The 10,634-nt window shown below is 39.7% G+C and overlaps 1 protein-coding gene across 1 annotated transcript; it reads left to right on the top strand.

Annotated features, from left to right (window-relative positions):
* The first annotated feature begins 4,646 nt into the window (after positions 1-4,646).
* Positions 4,647-8,012, top strand: LOC119896324 (signal-regulatory protein beta-2-like). The gene is made up of 6 exons (XM_038709763.1): positions 4,647-4,689; positions 4,800-5,123; positions 5,203-5,559; positions 5,645-5,761; positions 6,138-6,199; positions 6,933-8,012. Exons 1-6 carry the CDS (start codon positions 4,647-4,649, stop codon positions 7,047-7,049), a joined length of 1,020 nt encoding a protein of 339 aa, XP_038565691.1. The 3' UTR covers positions 7,050-8,012.
* Positions 8,013-10,634: the final 2,622 nt, after the last annotated feature.

The following is a 10,634-nucleotide window of genomic DNA, read 5'->3' as shown; positions in this document are numbered from 1 at the left end:
TATCTAAAGGGTCAATTCTCTTGGCAGGAACTAGAAATAGGCAACACACACAGCTCTTGATATATTACAGTGAATTTATTCTCTAACTAAGGTGATAAAAAGATGGTTGGATACAGGGAACATAAACATTTGCTAAACAATGAGCCTGGAGGTTCGATTGTGGGAAGCATTTGACTCATACGGCATAGAAGAACTAATGAAAGTAAACTAATGTCATAATTTAGGAGTTAAAATGGACATGATCACAGGACGTGTGTTTAGTCTTACTGCTTGTCGACAGCCTGCTTTTGGCCTGTGCTGGTCCCACGCTAGCTGCCGTTCCGGCTTTTTGCTAGGGATTCTCCGGGGTTCTCCGTGTCTGATTGAAAACGCCTCCTCCGTCTGGCAATTCGGCTGTTTGCAGGTTTCCTTCGTTGTAGCTGGCGAGACCACGTGGCTTGGTCTGACCTCGGTGAAGTTGGCTCGACGAAAAAGGCTTAAAATGGAACTTGGTCGTTCCTGAATTAGTCCAGTGTAACTTAACGGACTGATAACTTTAACAAACAAAAGAAATAAAGAAAATAAAACAAACTGAAGGCAGATCGATGTCGCGGCACTTCAGGTGTGTAGCTTCAGGCGAACAAAAGGGCCTGTTTGTTTCGCTGGCCAAGTCTGGGCGTTGCCTGGCGAGGCACGCCACACGTGCCGAAGCGTCCAGAGGGCCGAGCAGGGTGGAAGAGCCAACAGCGAAGAGAAGAGAGCGAAGCGAGGTCGCGTGTCGCTCTTTTGTTGCCTGGGGCGTGGTTCCCCAGGGGGTGTCTCAGGTTTCCCATGGGACTGCCTTTCTAAACTTAATGTCTAAAAGAAAAGAAATCTATTTGCACGTATTATAATCAAATATTTTCACAATTGAACCTCAATGGTTGAACGGTTGTACTGTTCTAGGCATTGGTAACAGGAAACAATTGTCACATTATTGGTCAGGATATTTATACATTTAATGGCATTTCCGACGAGGGCATGTAATACTTATTTCGTCCACTTGGGGAGCTCAGGTTACATGAGGAAAGCTTGGATTAAATCAAAGATCGTCTCTCCTTAGGAACCGGGGAATTTGTTGATTCATCCTTAAATTCAAGCTGGCGATTAAGAGTATAGTAAAACATTTCTTTGTCATCATTTCTAAAGAAATTTTGTAGGAAAGTATTATGAACAAGCCTTGATTACATCAGATGAAGGAGTGTCTTGCTGAAAATAAAAACACTGCACAAGTAACTTCTTTTCAGCACTAATATCAACAACAGATAGCAACAACAGTTAACATAACTACTCAAATAGAGGCAAACGTAATCAGGTAACTAAAGATTTAATTAAATGCTTTGAGTCTTTGGAGACTGCAGTCCTTTGTCATCCAAAGTTCAGTGTCTGGACCATGTCACACTTGGGTGAGACAGGGGTTTTCCTTTTTGATGTGGTAATAAAACAAAGAATAAGGTCAGTTGCCACGGAAACGTGTGTGGGGGGGCCAGTTTTGATAGGCTGTTCAGAGAGATGCCAATGGCTGGTTCATATCTCTTTGTCAGTTCAACAGTCAGGCCCGCGTTATCAGCTTCGGAATCAAAAAGGTGCCAGTTTTATGGTCGGGCTAGCACTTAGAGAAAGCAACTTTGACCCCTCCCCTTCTTCTCTGGGGAGGAGAAAGGAATTTAGGGTAGCTCCAAATTTATTCAATGTAAAATGCACAAATCCACACCGTTCACTACAAATCCTATCTTATCTCAGGTTAGGAAATCCTAAATACTCCAACATCGGTTATCAACTTATGTCTGTTACCTAGCAACCGATGCCACTTTTCTCATCTCGCTGAGCTAAACTGCTTTTAATCGCTGTTTTTTTGTAGTTTTTTTTTAATGAAACATACCCATAAAATGGAGCAGAAAAAACAATATCATTGAACTTCAAGTCAGATGACTTAGAGGTGTTGGTAACCTGCGTCGAGAAATCCAAATACACATAATGCTTCACTGGGGAGATTAAAGAGAGAGAGTGGGCTACAATAGCAGACACAGTCTCCGCTGCATATCTGGCACCCAACAGAGCGCTCAAAAAAAAGTATAGTCCATTGCAGTGATATGAAGACACAAGCAACTGTAGTGTCCAAAGAGCAGATGAAACGTAAGAAAAATATGCTAATAATCATAATAAAGGCTGCGGGCTAACGTCATCATGTTTTTCATGTATTTCTTGAATTTAACAATCTCCTCTTATCAAAGACTTGCATTAGGATCCTTTTGTTACAAAAAGCCTTTACATTATGTTATAGAATGAGACATTATCTGCATTACATCGCTTACAGCCTTTCTACTAACGAGGGTCATCAGAAACATCGGTAGAATCAAGTAAGTTCCGCTGTTGACATTTTGTTGATTTTGTAAAAGCAATTAAAGAGCAGCCATGTGGATTAAACGAGTTAGCAAACACTACCTGGTAGCCTAAAAGTTAGGACAGCTCAACAGTTCTCCTAAAGTTAGGATAGGATCTGAGGAAGTTTCTGTAATACGGCCCCAGGGCTGCTAGTGAGCCTTTGGCACAGCAATACTTCTGTCTGTAGAATCCTCCATTGCACTGGAAATAGGTGGTGTTTAGGCAGAGGTCTAGTAGTTTACAGATCTGGTCCAGACTGAGGCTAGTTCTGTTGCTCTGGGTGTTGTCTTTTAGCAGTTGTGTCCTTACGGTTTCTACTGCCTCCATGGTGGGGATGCATGTGAACAAGGCAGTCACATCAAATGAGACCATGGTTTTAGGCCTGTATTTTATTGCATGTACTGGATGTTTTTATTTCGTGGTTGCAGTGTTTTTAAAATCTTTTTTTTTTTTTATGGAAAAAAAGAGCTTGACATAATGGCGTTGTGTGTGCATTGTGAGATAACTACTCTATAAAATGGGTATCTCAAATCAAGTGATCTTATTGGTTCATAGTAGTATAAAGTGCGTATACAATGGCTATGACGTCAAATTCCTTTGCACAGATCAGTATCACTGCGTGACAAATGGGTTGGAGTTATAATCTGATCTTTGTGGGGGTCTCACGCCCCATTTACACCTGGTATTAAAAAGCGATATGATATAGATTTGGAGATAAATAAATAATGAGAGAGAGACAGAGAAAAAATATTGCTTATTACGTGATTCAACATTTTCCTCTCTCTTACACATGAAATAGCCATCAAAGACAAAGAAGAGACGCAGTTCCGCTCTTTATGGTAGGTATAGGCCTAATATTAAAGTGTTATTATTTACGCACTGCTGGCCGGCACCAAGCATATTATCATCTAAGTTACCAAAGTCTATTTACTGACCCTGGACAGTATTTTAGTGGCTGCACAATAAACGGCAACGTGCGAATAAATATAAATAGCCTAAATAGTTCTAATAAATCTAGCCTTTTAATGTATGTTGCTTAGCAACCATCATAGCCCACCGGCAGCCTGGTGGAACTACTTTTTGTATTTGTGTCTGTTAGCCTACTTTCTTTTAGCCAGACGTGGTAACCGCTTTATAAAACCACAGAAGGTGGTTTCAGTCTTTAGAATGATCAGTTCACCTGCCCAGACAAACTTTTGTCTGTCCCCTGTCCGGCCCGGTGACAAATAAATTTGAATAAATAACAAAACAGACAAAGGAGTATATTAACACTCTGTTGCTAAAGTAAAATCTGTCTGGCACAATATGGTATCCAGTTCCTCTTACTCTATACCAGGCTGCCGGGCAGGACAGGTTTTTAAAAAGAAAGAAAGAAAAGAGTTCATCTGGTAATGTGGCCTCGCACATAATGGGGGAGCACCTGCTTTTGTAGCCTGTGATGTTTTTGATGGCCTGCCACATATCTTTGGTGTTGTTGGTGTTCTCTCTCCAGTCTCTGCTGATGTCTCAGATTTTCCTCCTTGATGCCAGCTTTCACTCTCGCTCTGGTGGTGCTATAAGCTTCTTTATCACTCAACCGAAAGCAGCTTTTTTGTCTCTGGATCTCACCTCTCCATTCATCCAGGCATTCTGGTTAGGGAATGATTTTATCGTTTTAGTGATCAACACATTATCAACACATTTGCTCAACAGCATATCCTCACTCTGCTGGTCCAGGAAAGATGATGCAGAGCTCTTCAGAGTACTTTACTCGCATATGATTATTGGCAAGTTGGTACTTAGCATTAATAAATTAGAGACCAAGGCAGACTGTTTTTCTTGCACAAGGATTTCATGAATGAAAACAACCCACAAAACTGAATCTGCTGTAAATGGAATTAATATTTGGTCTTTGCTAGTTCTAAACTTATAACAGTAGCCTATACTATGAAATTATTATTTTTTATTTAATGTAAGAATATTATACAAATACACTCATATATATATATACACTCCTCCAGGTTGTGGATTGGTGTTGGGGGGTGCTTTTTTTCTTTGTCCAAACAATCTCAACATTGGCTATGAAGGATGAAAGAGAGGTAATATGCACAAAGACCAGGATGACAACAATGTGGCAGGAAGTGCTCTTTGCATATTCTGTGAAAACCAATGAGATGCATCTAATGGTCTGATGTGTCACGACCATCCCACCTCCTTCACTCACTGAAATACCTTCAAGTTTCTTAACTAGAGACATTGGCAAGATGATCCTGTTATGGGTTACGCTGCTTCTTCTTCATCAAGGATGTAAGTGCTATTTTATTATTAAGAATGTACATGCCCACTGCATCTTCTTGCATCATAACATTTACATGTACACTGTTATTTTATATATTGCATGTTTTAATTTTATTCAGATACGTTGGTTCCAGTGACCACCGTTCAAGTTGGTGAATCTGCGACCTTCACTTGTGTTTTTCCTGTTGAAGAGTTGAGCAATATAGTGCACAAGTGGTACAAGCAGCGTGCTGGGGATACTCTGAAATTAATTATGACAGTGTGGAAAAAAAACCCTCAGTATACAACTGAATTTTCTGAATCAAAATTTACGGTAAACACTGATAAGAATTCTAGCTATCTGACCATTCTGAGGATAATTCAAGAGGATGAGGGAATGTATCACTGTGCAATAACAGATTGGACTGTTCCTGAATGGAGTGGAACATATCTGTTAGTAAAAGGTAATAGTGTGATCTACTTTTACAAAGTGTTAAACTGTCATTAAGCATATTACATTTTTAACAGTTTGGTATCACACAGGAAACACTCAGAGGACATCAAACTATACGGTCATTCATGGGCCGACAGTATCTGATCCAGACCGTACAGGAGACTCGATGACTCTACAGTGTTCAGTCCTCTCTGACTCTGACAATAAGACGTGTCCAGGAGATCACAGTGTGTACTGGTTCAGAGCCGGATCAGATAAATCTCATCCAGACATCATTTACACTGATGGAAATGGACGTGATGAATGTGACAAGAGATCTGACTCTCAGAAAAGCTGTGTTTATCACTTCTCTAAGAACATCAGCTCCTCTGATGCTGGGACTTACTACTGTGCTGTGGCCACATGTGGAGAGATATTATTCGGAGATGGAACTAAAGTGGAAAATGGTATGACTTGGTGTTCAATGATGGAAGTAATTCTCAAAATATGTTATAACAGTATGATTGATAAGTGTCTTTGTTGGTTTTCTAGTGCAAACACCACATTCAATATTCATTGCAATGGCGATATTAATTGTCTGCTTGGTCATTTCTGTTGCTGGAAATGTTGTCCTCATCTGCAAACGAAAAGTACACAAACAATATGAAGGTGAGTGCTGGGAACAAGAAAAATAATTGCAAAAATGAAAATTCTCTTGTCACCTTGACATATAAGATTAAATGTGTTTATGCATTTTATGTACAAGATCGGATAAATCTTTACAATACACGTTCCAGAGTAAAATGATCAGACTTTTTGAATATAATTAATGAGCTGATTAATAATAGTATACATTCTAAAGAAAAACAGTCTCCTTAGTGTTTGTTGTTCTTTTGTGTACCTCATTAAACTCAGCCTCTACATTTTATCTGAATAATTGATTAATTTCCACTCTTTGAATTTGTAGTTTATACCAGTGTACTCTTACTGAAAAGTCATATTAAGTGCATTTCTCTACCAATATTTTTATCATGTTCATCTTTAGGAATGGAAAGTGCTGTTTCAGAAGCACAACATGACAACTCATGCCAACCAGCACATGACACTGTAAGTGATAATACTAAATTAATTTTATTATAATTCCGTTAAATACTTTGAACCATGTATTTGTGTAAGTATAATCAGGTGCATCTCAAAAAAATAAATGTGATGGAATTGTTTTTCTATAATTTAATTTAAAAAGTGAAACTTTCATGTATTCTAGATTTATTACACACTAAAGTGAAATATTTCAGACCTCATGGAAATGGAATTTTAGAATAAATCATTTATAATACAGAAATGTTGTTATGCACCGAGTACATGGTCAGGGCTCCGTTTGGGCTACGGATTTCTGCATCAATGCAGCGTGGCAAGGAGGCAATCAGCCCAGGTTACTGTTGGGTCTGGTGTCTCTCATTTTCCTCTTGAGAATACCACATAGATTCTCTAGGGGGTTCAGGTCAGGCAAGTTGGCTGGCCAATCACTGTTATACCATGGTCAGCAAACCAGTTAGTAGTCGTTTTGGCACTGTGGGCAGGTACCAATTCCTGCTGGAAAAGGAAATCAGCATCTCTATTAAGCTTGTCAGCAGGTGGAAGCATAAAGTGCTCTAAAATCTCCTGGTAGACGGCTGCAGGCTGCATTCACTCTGGGCTAGATAAACACCCTAACCCTACCCCTAACCCTATATGAGTGTGTGTGTGTGTGTGTGTGTGTGTGTGTGTGCGTGCGTGCGTGTGCGTGCGTGTATATATGTAACATATATATATATATAACGATAATTTTATTTTTGCACAGACTGAAACTGACGACCAACTGAAATATGCTGCGCTGAATTTCTCAGAGAAAAACACAAGAGGAAGAAAGAGGAGAGAGTTTGCTGAGGACAGTGTGTACTCTCAAGTTAAATGTTGATAATGTTTATAATGTTAAGCATTTAATCTGAACTAGATTATGCGCTTGCATCAAGTCCTATAAACTTTTTTGCATTTCTCACATATAATTACATCTCAGGTTTTTCATTGTATAACGCAAAATGTACTTTTTTGACAAATGTCATCTTAATCGGAAATTATTTGTAAATTGCTGCTATGAAAAATTCCTAAATGAAACAGCTCAAATGCTTTAAATGTTTTAAACACATCCAACTTAATTTCATTGTAGGGTATCTATAGATTAGTCCCCTGATGTCTGTTCAAAAGACAGCGCTTAACAAACCAGATACAAAAGCACTTTCTCCTCAAAAACATGAACCAGATTTAATGCTTATATAAAAATTAAGTTACTTTCTTTTTACTGTCTATTGTTAATGATACTTGTAATGAACCTGCATGCATCCTCTGTTCCTAATGTTGTAACTCTAATAGAGTACTCCATCAGTTGTGTAACGCTTCATGAGAGAAAAAACACAGCTGCATTGTCTGTTAAACCTGCATTTAAATGATTATTTTCTCATTAAATGGCTTTCATGTAATGAAAAATGAAATGGATGCATGGATGCAATGATAAACCTATAAAAATGTTCACCCAAATAGCTAGCTGTGTAAAACATTGTAGCCTCTTTTAGGTAGTTGTTTGGGCAACTCGTTCTCTCTCCCAAGTCGTCACATATAGGGACACATGGTCAAGACACATTGGCGTCAATTTGTAAAGTACTGGGAAGCCCCTTTGTTCTATAGTTCTATAGTTAGTTCAAGCCCTGTAGTGTCATTTATGAACTCTTAAAGGCGGTGAAGGATATCAATAACTCAAATGTCCAAGTAAGGAGGTGGTTGGGGTGGAAGGGTTGGCCAGACAACAGACTTTTGAAAGTCTAACTGGAGATTGCATATTTACTATTGCCATAAGCGTCAGAAGCAAAAGAAATGTGGGTGGGTCAGCAGCAGGTCAACAATGTGCAGGATATATACAATAGGAGATTGACTTTGTTCTATCATTTATTATCTTATATCATTCTATATTGGGTTTCAATGTTGCTCATCAGTGAGGATAACCATCCAGTAGCACCTGCGTTTTAATATCAATGCATAGCACTGGTACAGCAACTAGCTTCTTTTATTAACCAATATTCAAAGAGCTGCTAACACTGATTGACTGATCTTAACATTACTGTAGCTAGCCTAGCAAAAACATCAGATAACTCTTAGCGTTATAACAATATAGTGTAACTGTTGTTCAATGCTGCAACAAAGACTTCACGATGCCTTTAAAAGCAACAGGCAAACAAACGATGAACATTCACTTAAATACCAGCTTGTTTAGTAGGGGTGTGCATCTTCACTGATCTCACGATTCGATTCGATTACGATTCCTCGATGCATCACATGCATCACCTCAAGGGTGGGAATTTCTAGGTACCTCATTAAGATTATGAGGCTACATGTGATTGTAAAACGAATAGGATACAGATGTATTTTTCTCACTGCAAAGTGTTTGTAACAATCCAAAGTAGTAGGTAGTAATGAAATGCAGCTATTTAATGTTACTTCATATAAATGTCGCAAGCATTGCATAGCATTATTACAGCGTTATTACTGACCTCTGCTGTTGCTATTTTTATTTATGAGGCTGCTGTTATTAGTATAGAGTCAGATACGTGTTGAACTATGCACTTTACAATGCTCAAGCCAAACCATGGTCACTCTTGTATAGTGTAGTAATATGTTTGTTTCTTGTCTTTTAAAGAGGTGGTATTATGCTTTATGGCTTTTTCCCTCTCCTTTATTGAGTTATATCTCTTTTTTGTGCATGTAACAGGTTTGCAATGTGAAAAAGCCCAACGTCCAGCCCAAAGGGAGTTTCCTTCTCCCAGCACTGCTCGGAACCGCTTGAAAACAGCTCGTTTGTAGTCCAGCCCTTCACTTCCTTTACTTGTGACGTCACAATGAAAACGCGTCATAAAGCTTGCCAAGCGGCTAGCAGGGTGAGGTACGCCCTCAAACCAAGCTAGTCTGAGCGGAGGCCCTTTGACTCGACTCGCTTTTGTTTGGTTTTCCATTGTAGAAATGTTGTACCTGTACCTGCTTCCAGGTACTTTTTTCATTTACCTCACCTGCGTCGAGGTTCCAAGCGAGCTGAGGGATACTAAAATGTAACATGAAAACACGACAGACTGCTGATTGGTCAGAGAGAATATTCGATTCGAGTTTTCGTATGGAAGTTTTGAGGTGAGAAATCAGGTGTGTAGATTTAGAATACTGACAATTTTACGAGTGATGGCGGAAAAAAAATGTGCATGAATATTATATAGTGTTGAGGAGCTCTGCAAGTGGAGCCTGTGCCAACGGGAAGGAGCGTGTGAGGCCGGCCAGCCGCCCACTCACAGAGCCCTCTGCTCCTGCAGTCACACAGACCGCTGCAGCAACAACGGCAGAGGAAAACATAGCTGGAAGGTTTTCATACCGCTTACCTGTCTTTACATTCTGAGGAATGTTGAAACGTTTTAACCATAGACTGTATATATTTTAACTTAAAAAAGAGAAAGCTGTGTGGATCGCTGGTGTGTGTGTCGCTTTGACAACAAGCTACGTACTATCTCTGGGTACTACCTGCAATGGAAAACGGAGCAGGGCCGAGTAGAGTCAAGTCTATCGATTTGCTCTATGGTAGCATTTTTCAGCATGGCAGCATAGATCGTCAGAACACTGGCAACAGTTCAACGGTTAGTCCTAATGGTAAGATGTTGTGTGGTTGCGGACTTGTGAGTAAATTATACCATCTGCTAGGTTATGGTCGCAGTCTGAAGCAGCTTTGATTTGGATCCACTATCTTGTTTCTTACGACCCGCACTTCTCTACTTCTGATTGGCTAGTAGTCATTACCTGGGAACTGCGCATGTGCAACTCCCAACACAGATTTTGTACAAGTAAGATGCATCACTCTGTAGCTCAAAGCAGAGCGTACACCAAATAGGTGAAAAGAGGAGCTGCAGCAATGTGCAGTATGAGAAAAATATGGTGTTTTTTGAAAATTAAACCAAGTAAACCTGTTCTGGTACAACCCCTAATTAAGATTTTGAACCTGAAAATGATTGATACCATTGTATTGTATTGTAATCTTGTATTGAGCACCACGAAACAGCATTTCGTTCATTTGTGTATATGTATATGTGTATATGTGGATGAATGTAAATGCTCCGTATTTGTATAGCACCTTTCTAGTCTTTTTGACCACTCAAAGCGCTTTTACACTACATCTGTATTCACCAGTCAAACACATTCATACACTGAGCCTAAGTGCTCAAACACATTCATACACCAGGGGCAACTCGGGGTTCAGTATCTTGGGACACTTCGACATGCAGCCTGGGGGAGCCGTGGATTGAACCCCTTCTGATTAACGGCCAACCCGCTCTATCTCCTGAGCCACAGCCGCCGGCTGAATGACCAAGTTTACAGCAGCCAAATAACATCCTGCTCAGCTTCCAGACCGCAGTCTGAAGAGAGATGTTTGCTAGCGCTAATTGCCTTCCTAGTAGTTGGAAAACAACAGACAAACTTT

This window comes from Micropterus salmoides, unplaced genomic scaffold (assembly GCF_014851395.1).
Source record: "Micropterus salmoides isolate LMB-PRFRI ecotype aquatic unplaced genomic scaffold, ASM1485139v1 Ms_hic_scaffold_927, whole genome shotgun sequence".
Taxonomy (NCBI): domain Eukaryota; kingdom Metazoa; phylum Chordata; class Actinopteri; order Centrarchiformes; family Centrarchidae; genus Micropterus; species Micropterus salmoides.
Note: the sequence above shows the minus strand (reverse complement) of the source record. Positions and strands in the feature narration are given on the sequence as shown.

What these genes read in the sequence shown, in the direction of transcription:
- LOC119896324 (XM_038709763.1), top strand. Translation starts at nt 4,647, where the DNA reads ATGATCCTGTTATGGGTTACGCTGCTTCTTCTTCATCAAGGAT. An exon ending in AGTACACAAACAATATGAAG is followed by an intron (nt 5,762 to 6,137) that starts GTGAGTGCTGGG and finishes GTTCATCTTTAG; the next exon opens with GAATGGAAAGTGCTGTTTCA. An exon ending in GCCAACCAGCACATGACACT is followed by an intron (nt 6,200 to 6,932) that starts GTAAGTGATAAT and finishes ATTTTTGCACAG; the next exon opens with ACTGAAACTGACGACCAACT.